The 13,802-nt window shown below is 40.2% G+C and overlaps 1 protein-coding gene across 1 annotated transcript in view; it reads right to left on the minus strand.

Annotated features, from left to right (window-relative positions):
* ARB2A (ARB2 cotranscriptional regulator A) overlaps nt 1–13,802 on the minus strand; it is a 269,497-nt gene that overhangs the window by 107,869 nt on the left and 147,826 nt on the right. Inside the window, exon 8 of the mRNA XM_075726337.1 lies at nt 4,579–4,698. Within this exon, the coding sequence (XP_075582452.1) occupies nt 4,579–4,698 (120 nt within the window). The remainder of the gene's footprint in view (nt 1–4,578; nt 4,699–13,802) is intronic.

The following is a 13,802-nucleotide window of genomic DNA, read 5'->3' on the forward strand; positions in this document are numbered from 1 at the left end:
GAACCTACTTTCCTTCTCCTAATTTAATTATATTACATTTCCCCGTGCGCTTTGTATTTTTACAGCAGTATGAATGCTGTAAGCTGGAGATACCACTACCGATTCTCACAATTTTGTCATGATTCCCATGATACTTGGTGGGGTTTTTTTTCTTAAAGATATTATTTAACTAAAATTAAAGCAAAAACCCTACACTTCTGGTTCAGAAGGTGTTGAGGAAACCCTTGAAAATGCAAAGCCTAAGGTCTCAGGAATATAGGAGGCAAACAGGAGAAATCTTCCACAGAATCTTTTTTTTTTTAAATTTTTTTAAATCTCAGGCTACTGCATACCTAATTGACAATTTTGAAAGCTTAGATTTAACAATTCTTCTCATGATTCTGAAATGAGTAGTTGTCATGTGTTTTTTACAATGGTGGACACAGCTAGTTTTACCTGTCACCCAGCATCCTAGGACCACCCTTTCTGTCCCCTCTACATGCAGTCAGGCCCTGATGCTGTAATTAGATCTGCAGGGGATGGCCACAGCACTCCAGTAGGCATGGGGGCACAGCATATCTTTTTTCCTGCACAGGTCTTTCATGCAGGCAATGACAAGGGAAAACATTCTTTTTAAAGCAAAATAATTGTAAACCCACAAAATCTGGCAGAAAAACTCAAAGGAGGCGTTGTACCAGAAACTTATTTTCTGTAAACTAAATATAAAATTGACTCCATCAACTTGAAATTCTCACTTTCTGTTAAATTTCATAAAATTATTATAAGCTAGGAGTTGGGAAAGTTCCACAATTTACCGTCAACTACAGCAAGCTGCTTCTGAAAATAAATCCTTGACTACACTGTGTAAGGGATAACAGAAGTAAGAAGCTGAGATGTGTTCATGAATCATGGCTTGAGTTTTTCAAAATCAGTAATTAGTAGAACATAGTGACCCAACAACTATTTTTAGTGCCGTGTATTCAAAAAGTAATTTACGTGTAGATATTATTAGATGCACATTTAATTTCAAACCACAATTACACAAAGTTTTAATTACTAAATATTAAGATACATTTTAGCATATGGTTTATGATTAGCATTTGTAATTCAAGCTATAAACAATACAACTAATTACATTTATTGGTGGAACTTTACTTCCCACACATGTTCAATCACTTTCAATTATTCCCCTAGTAATCTATGACCCAGCAAGGTACAGAAATTGTGTGCCGACGTCGCAGTAACTGGGTAACAGTTTCTGTGCATTCAAGCATGATATTACAGACTCACCCTGTTTTTCTTAACATCTCGCAATCACTGACATGCAAAAATGGAGATTAAAAAGCTGCAAAGACCAATAAAAATCTTAGATGCTGTGGCATGTATTTGAAAATTGCAGCCAAGTTTTACTGGTTTGTTTAACGAAGGACTTCCAAACCACAGCCCAATTTTTATGGTGAGATAAAATTTGGAATAAAGACCAGGTTTGGCCACCAAGGATTTGTAAACAACAATGCTCCTCCTTTTATACCACTTTCATATGTGATAGTCGTATTTGCTCTCTTTTCACGTTGCGTTTCCCACCAAAATGTGTGCCCACATCCCAGCACTGGACTTCAGAAACCTGCAGAGCAAAGGGACACGGCACAGCAGAGCTGCTTGTCCTGTGCCAGCTCCTTTAGCAGCTGCAAACAGAGGGGCACCTGGACGTGTCCTGCCCTTGCAAGGCTGAACACTTCCCCCATGCTGCTCCGGGAGAGCAGCAACTCTTCCCACGTCATGGTATGAGCAATCACGAATGAGTCTTTGCTTAATATCAGGTTTCATTGGGTTTCTCTGCTTAACGCCACAGTGTCAGGTTTTCATCAAGAGCCTTGCACCATGACGAAGTGATGAGCTGGGGAATCTGTGACTGAGATGGTTGCAAACGATTGGGACAGACCTTGAAGCACTGAACGTGCAAAGTGAATTTAAAAGATATTCATTGAAAACGCAAATGTTTTTGGACTTTTTTGCTTGTTTTCTTTTTCCCTGTGGGCACAATAAAATGCAGAGAGCCCAGGCAGAAACCTTCACTCCAAATTAAAGCCATATGCTTCACACTGCTCTCCTGTAAGAGGCACGGATGCAGAAGGAGCAGCTGTGCAGCAGGTCTCCATAACTACTGTAACCTACAATTTTATGAATCAGTTGACCCAAAATTCTTGCATGGCAAGTGTAGAGGTGGTACGGTTGCTATATGGTGTAGCTGCTCTATCACCCTCCTCAACTCCCCCACACAAAGCAGGAAAGAAAGTGATCGAATATGTATTTGTCATAAGACAGTAATTGCCCATCAGCTGCTCCATTTCTTTTTTTTGAGCTCTTTGCAATTACTAAGTGCCATATGGATACAAAGTTGAAGAGGAAGAAGATCATAACAAAATAAAATCTTACCAATTATTATTGTGATAAAATAGTTCAGGGTTTATTTCAATGATATCTGCTTCAGTGTATGCATTATTTAACTAAACTGCTTTCAGTGGAGCTCAGATATCAAACCACCTCTACCAAAACCAGGTGTTAATATCCTTTGATTTTTTAAAAAACGATCGGACTACATTAAATATACTTCTCAGGTCTAGTTTTGCATGACAGATATGTGATGTGCCAATGGTTATATATTATATTCTTCCTCTCAGGCATGCATCTCCTGCAGAGACAGCAGACTACAGAAGCTGACCCTTACTGAGACCATCTTGTCTCTCTGACAAAGCTCCTTTTTAACTTCTTACTTACTGGTTGCTTCCTGCGATGGATAAAAACTTTAGCTCAGCTTGTGATAATTTCACAGGCCCTGAGCACCCTGACCCTGGAAGCCCCAAGGTCAGAAGTCAAGTCTTGTTCTGAAACATCTGTGTGCTTCATATTAAAGTAGAACAAAAGTGAAGAAATATCCACCAGTGTGACAAGAGAAACAGGCAAAATGGGAATGACACATTGGTCATCTGTTACCCATGCCACCTCAAGCCATTGACTGAAATGTGATGGAAAAACTCTCCAAGCCTCCTTCGAATAAGCACTTTGTTTAGGAAACACTGAGAAAGGTCTCCAGACAATTTTTATTCCTGCACTGTGCTAAGCGTATGTATCCGTAGGTGTCTGGCGACCCAAACAATGTGGCTTTACAAAACCTACAGAAATTCTGCTAACGCTTCACTTTGGACAGACGAGGCACACCAGAATAACTTGGGCTGAAACACAGGGCAGCTGAAAATCATAGGTCAGGGAAGCCAAGACAGAAGAGATGCTCCCTAACCTTCATTGCACCTGAGGAGCAACAGCCACATGCAACGCAACCTGCTTCTTGCCCAGAACTGTGGTTATAGAAGGAATTATTCATCTTCACTAATTTGCTCTCTTAAAAATTTAGTTTTGAGACTATTTATTGACCTGGTAAATACCTGTGGAAAATGATCAGCTGAACTGTTCTCAAGTCTCAAATCTGTACATGTCATACATATTTAAAAAATACTCTTCTGGAAGCACAGGGAAAATCAAAATGGCCTTAATTTCTACAAATGAAAAGGGTTAACAAAAATCATGAGTTCCTAAAATAACAGAAGTTGTTCTGCTCTGGATTATTCCTGCTACTTAGAGCAGCACAAGATTGAAAACAAAACACTCATGCATGCTTTTTCTTAACTAAGGCTTGTTGAGGCAGGAACCACTTTTGCTAACTTTCAGTTAGACTAAACTAATGTGTTATAGACAAAAGATGTACATACATGTAAGCCAATTCTGGTGTCTATAAAACAAAATTGCAATGTTCTGCAATTTACATTTCCACAATAAACAGGACTTTTTTTTTTTTTTTTTTTTTTTTAGTTTTCTTCAATAAAACATGTCCTGATTAGACCAGCATTTCGCAATTAAGTGAGGAGACTATAGCTACACTCAAAGGATGGTATACAAGTTCAACAGGCAACTTTGTATACCAGATGGGGTCAAAAAATTTGCCTTTAGAGAAATGGGTGAAAGACTGACAAACTGGATGTTCAGCCGTCCCAGCATCTGGGGTAGGGCAGCTTCACACTGAGCAGAGTCCTCCCCACCTTACATCACTGCAGCATTTATCCAGAGCCTAATAAATGGCAAAAAGGTCTTCCCAGCAACTTCTGCAGACCTTTGTGGAAAAACTGCAAAATTTGGTAAAACCCCCATATTTTCCAGTCTATATACAAAAAGGTGCATTTGTTAATGTGACTTAGCTTTAAAATTGTTCTTATATGTTCTCAGTCTTCACTGCCAGTCTTTCCGCCTCAGCACAGAAACTCACTGAGTGCTGCCTTTTGGTAAATAGCCTGGACAAGGAAGATCCAACGCACTTTGTTTTCCCACAGTCCTTCAGGTTCATGCACACTCAGGACCTTACTGTCTAACTCAAAACCAGAGAAAAACGCAGTGACCTTCCAGTTGCAAAGAAATCCTCACAGATCTGTAGCTGACCATTGGTTCAAAGTTGTTTCTAAATGGTTGCTTTCAAGAAGGCAATCACAAAGAATTTAGAAAATCTGTGAAAGACTTCAGGAAAGAAGGCAATGGAGAAGTCACACTTACCAACTCTACAAAGGCAAGTCCACCATAACTGTGAGCAACAAAAAACACGTTCTCTGCAGCTGACTGGGAAATAAAATGGTCCCAAACATAAATTGCATGTTCTTCAGGGGATCCATTATCCTGCAGAAAGAAATTATGTTTGCGACAATTACCTTTTAAAAAATGGCAATTCTGTGTAAAAGCAACATGTTCCTATATGTTAAAATGTTTTGTTAAAACAAACCTCAAATGAATATACTCTAGTGTCAAAAAAATAACAGATTCATTTGTCTAAATAAAAGAAATTTAAGATTGCAATTTAAAGGCAGTAAAACTGTTGCTTTATTGTGGCTTATTTTAATAAACACAACAAAAATTATGCATCTGCAAAATTTTGTCTAAATACCATGATGGCAATTCAGCTAAACGGAGGCATTGAAAGAAATTATGAGCCACTGCTCTGATTTTCATTCTTTTGACAACTCTTTGTCAAATGTTTGTTCACTGATGGTTTGTTTAAAGTAGTTAAGCCTTAGTCTGATAAAACAAATATAAACAAGTAGGAACAATATAAATGTAATTTCAGTCTTCACAATTTTTTCATATTATGGGCCAATGGAAATCTGCCAAAGATTACAATTATGGTATTTGCAACTACTCTGTTAAATGCTACTTTTTGCAACTGCAGGCTATGAGATACAGCACAGATAAAACACCTCTTGACTGCTTACATATTAGCCATTACTTTGTAATCTCCAGTAGTTAGGGGAGTGCTTTTTCTTATTATTGAACAAGAATTTGTGAACGCCAGTCAATGTAAGAGTCACTGAAGGCACTGGAGTGATTTACACTGATTTTAGTGCATTCTCCTCAAACATTGGGGTTGTGCGCTCCCACCTCTACCTCGGAAACCCCTGCATCCTTCTATATTTTACTTATTTCTCAGGTTGTCCATGTCATAACTACAAATCTGTCTAGTCTCAGGTGACAAGAGTAAGATGCTCTGCCAGCATCCCTGCCCCACCAGGATTTCACACCTCTCTAGCATAACACTGCAGGCTTTTTCCAGGCTCTCTTGTGCCAGAAAGAGCTGATCAGCCAAGGTCACGTCATTTCCTAGAATTTGCATCCCTTTCCCCTTTGCTCTGCTCTACCAACAACTTCATACCCCTAGGTGACCCAGACACAGACGACAAAAGCCTCAGTTCCTTGGGGAAAATAAAGCACAAATGAGCAAAAGCCATTGGCAATCAGAAGATGCTAATTACACTGTGAATGACTATAACTTTACTAAGAACACTGAAGCGATTTAGGTCTTAGTCCCATTCTGAAACACAGTTTGGGGAATTTAAGCTCTTACGAGTGTCTAAAATCAACGGGAAGACAGACAACGAAATAACATGGTGGATTTAGGCTTTTACTTCTATTCTCATGTCTGGTTTCCTAAATAAGAGTGGGACAGCTACAAATCTTTACGGATCTGGACCCAACGCTTTTAAAACAATTATGTGCTTTTAAACTTTTTTTCTCTAAGGTAGCAGCGATTAAAACATATTTATCAAATTTGCCAAAAAGCACTGAAGGTAGTCTTAATCCTGGGCTGATTCTGCTCTTGATTGACTATGACAGAACATAGTTTTAACTAATTATGTATCAACTATTGTAAACCGCCTCAGCATGAGAAAGGGCTTATTTTCTTTCAACCCCGTTTTGAAATTTGATTGCAGAGATAGGTAAAGGAGGTAAGGACTCCTCCCATTGTGAGGAAAGAGGGAAGTTTTTCAAAAGAAATTTCATAAAGAGAATATGATTGACAGACCAGTTATTAAGATAAAGCTGAAGGACAACTTGAACTGGAGTTTCCTATGGAAAAGTGATGTACTCTAATTATGATACACATGGAAAAGGCACATTAAAACACCAGGAGAGTTTTGAAATTACTAGTTTATCTAAAACATTTATTTTAGTTAAATGCTCAGAAGATATTTGTTTTTAAATAATAATGTTACCATTAATTCTCATAACAGCAATTTTTGTACAGGTACATAACCCTGGTTTAATGTTCTGACAAAAAGAAGAGGTTGCTTCCTGTTAATATTGCATTTTCAGGTATTTTGTATTTATTATTCCACACACTGCTGGGAAAAGCACACAATTTTAGGGTTTCCGTAAGACTAAGACAGCAGCAAAAAGCTTCTGAAGGATTCAAAAACTCAGCCCGAAAAATCTTCCACCAATTAAAGAATAACCAGTGGTCTAGTAAACCAAATCATTAACTGCACAGCTTCACAGGCCAGTACAAAGACTCAGTAGGATTTTATCAAAGCAAAAAGAAATGAGCTAGAATGAGTTAGATACAGACTCTAACTACAGTTTCCTTTGTTACTGGTGAAAAAACCCCATAAAACATCAGGATAAACTGTGTTGCTGTATAAACTCTGCTAAACGTTAAACAAGGTAAGAAATGCACATATGTGTGAGAAGGAGTTTGGAGGAGTTGTGTATCTTTAGAAGAAAAGCTCTTTCTTCAGAGCACCTGCTTATTTTTTCCCCTCATAACAAGCCCGTATTTTCAACAACTCGGATGGGGAATAAACCGGCACTGTGTCTGTACGAGAAGCATCTGGCTGCAGGAGCAGGCACCGCCGACTGCAGAATATGGCTGGTCTCCTTAGGATTTCGAATTGCACTGGGTCCATCAGGACCCGGGGATTAACCTCCTCTGCCTGGCCTGGGTTAAATTATGAGGCTGGATACTGCAGTTTCAGTATGGAACGTGACATTTTCAGGCAGCTGTTGCTTTCCTTCTTTTCACTGCAGCTAAATACAATGCACTTATATACCACCTTGTTAAGTTATTTGATAAAGTGCGGGCCTCTTGGTCATGCTTTACATAATTATATATATGATTGTACAGAAAGGAATGGAGAAATCATGCTATGTACCTCTGAAGGCATTCTCATTTGTGAAACAGACTGAGATGGAAAGGTGCTGGGAAAGCTGAACTGAAATTTCCAGCTGCTGAAAGTTAGTCATCTGTAACCAGTAATTCTATGTCTAAATAAGCAGTCTGATTTTTTGGAGGTCTGGAAGTCATAGCCGTGGGTCTCCACCCCTCTGAAAATCTCCCCTCCCCTCTGCAATATACATAATTAGAAATAAAAGAAAAAAGAAATTGAGAACCATATTATGTGAAGAGGCCTCCGTACGACACTTAACCAATGCAAAGTAACCCAAAACCAGGCAACTGTCGGGTTGGTGCAGACCAGGTACCTCCTGACTCTGCTCCTGCACCCCAGCTCCGTGGTGCTGGGGTGCGGAACGGAGCAGAGGCTCTGAGCACAGGAGGTAAAACCTTCGCCTGTGCTCCCACCATGTAAAATCTTACCTGCCTCTGGTTTTAATGGAATCCTATCAGTAAGATTTACCCTTTAATTCACTAATAAATGAAAAGATGCCCGTGTCTTTTTCCTAATAACTATTGTATTTTAGTCCTCTTCATTGATAAAAATAGAGCGAATATGCCCCATTTGCCATCAGTGACTACCAATGCTACAGAGACTATCAGATATTGAACACCTGTCATACTTGCATGCAGCAAATTCCACTGAAGATTGTCTTGGAGATAAAGGTGGTTAAAATCATTTAACACAAGTACTGCCCAGGTATTTTAGATTGCTGATGTTATATTTATTCCTTTTCCTGAATGCTAGAGGAGGCACACACTCCTGGAACCTGCTATAAAAAGGGCATCCATAAAAGTAATATAGAATATAAGTAGCCATATATGAGGTTCTGATTCAGTTAATGACAGCTGCATGGGGCTAATCAAAAAGATGCTCTTGCCACATGGACATACTCCTTTTGAATGAGAAATGATCATCAAGCAAATAGAATGAAGCATTATTTCATGTGGGAGAGATCAGTATTCACAAATACTGGTTTAAGAACAGATTCCTTTTTCTACTGATAAAAGACTTTTTTTTCAGTATTTTTAAACACTATCTCTTACCTATGTATAAAAAATCCCTCACTTTTTAAATCAAAATAGCAATTGCTCAAAAAATTATCATAAATGGTTAATATGGAGCTTTTCATTTTAATATCAGAAGTTTAATCAAATAGTTTAATAGTACAGTCTATGAAAATAATATGACTGACTAATAAATTGATGTTTCTTATATATACGAAGCCATTTAATATCTCAGGGCCAGAACCTCTCCTAGAGTTCCTTGAAGCAGCAGCTTGCTGTAGGGAGGAGGTTGGTGGTCTGCTCAGCCTCAAGTCCTGGCACGGGTTAGGGACATCCTGGGCTCCTCCAGCCTAGACCAACTGGGCTTGGTTTTGGGGGGACCCCACCCCAAGAATGGCAGCCCATGACTACATTGTCTCAGGGTCTAGGCAATGCTAAAAGAAACACGCTTGTATAAAATGCTACTCCTCATCTTGTTCTAATAAGAGGTTTTGCTTTGAGAAAACTGTCTTGCAGATTTAAAATTCTCACTGCAATAGTTTTTAAGTCCCTGAAAACCCCAAATGATTGTGAGTAAATTCTCGGGCCATCCATTGTGCAAAAAAACGGAGTCAGAGACCACAGATTTCAGTCTGTCATTTTTTCCAATACTGCTAGCATTAGGAGTTGAGAGGTATATAACATTTTAATGGCTGGAGCCATTAGGAATACACAGATAAGCAGTGTGCACACAGTGAATACAGTGTTACGTTCTGTTGCATTCAAAAAACAGGTTGAATTTACTAATGTAATACCACAGTCATTCATTGTTAAATACCAAGCTGAAGTGATGCAGCAACCAAAGCCTTATCAACTATGCCAGATTCTAACACCTAGACATTGCAAGGTCTGCAGTTATGATGGACTACCTAAGTTGATAACACATGGAATTATCTAAACAACATTTGCATATTTGTGTAATTATTTCCTAAGGTTAATTAGCTCCTGCAAAGCAGCTTGCCCTTTGAGACTGCTTACTGTGACAGGTTCACATATTTCCTGTTTCAATGCCAAATTTTACTTTTTTTTTGGGTGTGTGTTGTTTTTTTAAAGTAACCTGTTGCTGGAAAGTTACAGATGGGGCAAGAGCTGGAGGCCTTGAACTACTATAGACTTCACTGGGGCAGAGCAGCTCACATCCTATCTTAAATTTCTAATTCATCAAAACTCAAAAAAATCAAATCAAGAAAATTAAATTAGTTTTAAGCTCCAGTGACAGGTCTCTCCTTTTGCTTTGTTTTTTTAAATCAAGGAGTTGGAATCACATTTTTTTTGCGACAAGTGAAAAGTGAAATGCATACAAATAGGGAAATATGCCATACAACTGAATAGCTTTTTAACAATTTACTTGAAGGTGGTTTCTATAATTACCGCTTATCACAGCAAAACAATTTCTCCTTCTAGCTTGATGAGCTACTGTAAACAAGTATGGTACATGTGTTAAATACGGGAGAACAGAACGGCACGCTGGCTGGGAGGCAGAGAGACGGAGAAGGCTCAGGTCTCCTGTCTCCCATCCTTCCCTGGAGATGTTAGATCCTTCCCCACCAGCAGAACCTTTGCAGTTGTGTACAGCTCGTCCCGTTCTCTCGGTGAGCCCTGGGGCAGGCAAACCTTTCCCCAACCCTTCTGAAAAATCATTGAAAATAATGTGTAACATGAATATAACAATATAAAAATATAACTTAGAAAAGTAGCAGTCTGTCACTAGAACAGTTCAGGATAGAACAGCATTTTCAGTGGTGACTGGCTAATGCTGGTATCTGTATTTTCTGTACAAAAAGCTTGCTCTTTTAAGAGAAAAACATACGTTTGGAGCTCTGAAATAAACAGTGAAGGGATACAGTTTGTTCCCTGCTGCTATACAATTTTTGATTATCATAACCCGACTCACGCCAGCATCACTTTTTGCAGCACTCCTAGGTAATGGACCCAATAAAAATTAAATGGATTTCACTGGAAACATTCTTTGACTAGAAAGAAAGATTTTCAAAATCAAGTTTATATATATGTGTACATGTACATGGAAACCAGAAGGCATGGGTGGCAAATGTTGAAGACAAATGAATGGGGAAGATCTTAATCCACATTACTGCCATGGCAGGATCTGTGAAGCTCTGGCCTAATTAAGTACCAGATAAATCTGGAGGAACTCTGCCACTTCCTTTAATACCAGCTGAATTGAAAACAACACTTCAGTCCTTTGAAGAACCCAACAACCCCGAGATGGGTGCTTGGGGTTTGGCACCACTGGGAATACCCGGTCCTGCCCCTCGCAGCCCTGGTGTCCTCCTCATGTCCTCCCATCACCGCACTCCCTTCTCCTCTGGGCTTGCATTTACGCTTCACTTCTCCTGGTCAGTTTTCTGTCCTTTCACAACCCTCAAAATAAAAAAGGTGGTATCAAGTCTCTTTTGCCCCTTCTACTGCACCACCTCTTGTTCTGGCATGGCCCTCTTCCAACAGCTGCCCTCAATTTTCCCTCCCCCCACAGCACCCTTAATGAGTACTAAATTATGCTCATCACCTGCTGCATTTTCCTCACTCCTTTTGCAAATATTTGCCGTACATGAGACAAAAACTGTTTCATTACAGTGGAACATAGTGAAACTATGTGACGGTTTATTATGACCCAGAGCAGCTCCAAAACCTCAGTGCAGGACAAGGTCTAAGAGGCTTTGAAGGCAAGAAAGCTGGAACAGAAGCCAAAAAAACCACCCAGCATGTAATTTTTCTTCCCCAAAGACAGCAGCTATGGTATTACAACCACAGAAGAGGAGGAAAGTAAGGAAACGATAGAAACTGAAAACAGGAAAAAAGTGGAAGCAAAGATCTCACATTAATATTTTTCTGCAGCATGAGTACCTGAAGACAAGATTTTAAAGTGTCTAGCTCAGGCCATTTAATAAGATTTGATCTTTAATGGAGAATTCCAGCGCATGAGGAAGCATCCCATCTACCTGAAAATCTTTTTTACCGTTTTAATCACAGAGTTGAAAGAACTCTTGCATAGATATTTCTGAAATCTCTCCTACTCCAGCCCGAGAAGTGATCCCAGGAGGCAGCAGGACACTTTATTAACAGTAGGAATTGTACTTCTGCTTTACTTACTGAAATGGGTAACCCTAGCCTGTATGCTACATATAGGGAGATACACATACATGAAGATGGGCTGGCTCTTGCAGAACTCTTAAATAACTGGATTTTCAGGAAGGATGGCGATGGACTGCCTTCTACACTGGGGCGAGTCCTACACTGGGGCGAGTGCAGCTGTATGAAGTAAGACAAAAGCAGGCTGCAGAAGAGAGCAGAGTAGGGTAACAACATCAAGATCACGTCAGCAGCAAAGCAGCTGTTACTGGGGGAGAAGACATAGGAGCAAAAGTGACAGTGCAGGCAAATTTGTAAAAAATCTTAAATCTGACAACATGCATCTGCAATTCAGTTTAGCAGGTCCTGCTAGGAGCACTGAGAAGCAAGGGCATTGAAGACTGAGCAGTGGGTCAAGGGGGTTATTTTAGTTGCTGTGTCCTGACTTAAGAGACAACTTGAGAGAAAACAAGAGGGGAAGACACAAAATCATAGAATTGTTTAGGTTGGAAAAGACCTTTAAGATCATCAAGTCCAACCGTTAACCTAACACTGCCAAGTCCACCACTAAACCATGTCCCTATGTGCCACATCTACATGACTTTTAAATACCTCCAGGGACTCCACCACTTCCCTGGGCAGCCTGTTCCAATGCCTGGCAACCCTTTCTGTGAAAAAAACTTTCCTAATATCCAACCTAACCTTGCCTGGTGCAACTGAGGCCATTTCCCCTCATCCTATCGCTAACTACTTGGGAGAAAAGATCAACCCCCACCTCACTACAACCTCCTTTCAGGTAGCTGTAGAGAGCGATAAGGTCTCCCCTCAGCCTCCTCTTCTCCAGGCTAAACAACCCCAGGTCCCTCAGCCGCTCCTCATAAGACCTGTGCTCCAGACCCTTCACCAGCTTCATTGCCCTTCTCTGGACACGCTCCAGCACCTCAATGTCTTTCTTGTACTGAGGGGCCCAAAACTGGACACAGTATTCCAGGTGCGGCCTCACCAGCGCCAAGTACAGGGGCACAATCACCTGCCTGCTCCTGCTGGCCACACTGTTCCTGACACAAGCCAGGATGCTGTTGGCCTTCTTGGCCACCTGGGCACACTGCTGCCTCATGTTCAGCCGGCTGTCAACCAGCACCCCCAGGTCCTTTTTGGCCAGGCAGCTTTCCAGCCGCTCTTCCCCAAGCCTGGAGCATTGCACAGGGATGTTGTGACTCAAGTGCAGGACCTGGCATTTAGACAGCTGATGCTTTGGCCTTGAAAGTTTGAATGGAGGACCCATTTCTTTCCTCCCTTCTTCTATGGGCTCTGTATGGATTTTATCTGTACGCTCTTCTGCATTAAAGCAACAAAACCCAGAAGGATTTGATCAGCTGTGTAGGTGGCAGATTGGCTTCATGGTCACCAACATCTGATGTTGTAGCTCTATGGAAACACAGAACATTGAATCTGCAAAGGTTCAACACTAAAATAATGTAAATGCGTTACTGGTGAGTGATGTTATTTTATTCAGCAACTGTGTTCATATGCATTCAAAACCAGTCACATTGCATTTTTCCTTACTTATGACCTTAGCAGGGACTAAACCAAGAGCCTTTGGATGTAAAAACACCAGCCTCTTCCACTTATCTCGCAGGAATAATTGGGGAAATAAAAAGCCTGTATTATCTTTTTAAGGACACTTTCTGAGATGGGGCCAAGATCTATACTCTCGCAGTAGGTAGCAGCTGCTTTTGAGACAGAAGGAGAGACCAGGGATCACAATAGCTAAGTCTGGTCATTCACAGAGTTGCAGATATAAATAGCATAGCCAAGGTTATTATTTGGCACATGCCTTCAGAAAGCAATATGGCAAAGTGACTTAAGGTTGCATTTTTCATATTACAGATCTCAGTGTTATTCCCAGATCTATTTCAGGCGATTCTGTGTAATTTCTTGTGCCTATTTTATTTCTGAAGTGGGCCAGTGATGGAAGTGTTCCCAATATTGCTTATGAAGTCCTAGTAATAAAGATGTTGTGTGTATACAGCCAGCAGCAGAAAGGAAGACCAGAAGTCTTACATACTGCAGTTAAATACACATTGTATTAAATTAGAGAGTAGTCCCACCTCCAAAACTCATGACAATTTATCAAGAAAGC

Source organism: Pelecanus crispus, chromosome Z, assembly GCF_030463565.1.
Source record: "Pelecanus crispus isolate bPelCri1 chromosome Z, bPelCri1.pri, whole genome shotgun sequence".
NCBI classification, from domain to species: domain Eukaryota; kingdom Metazoa; phylum Chordata; class Aves; order Pelecaniformes; family Pelecanidae; genus Pelecanus; species Pelecanus crispus.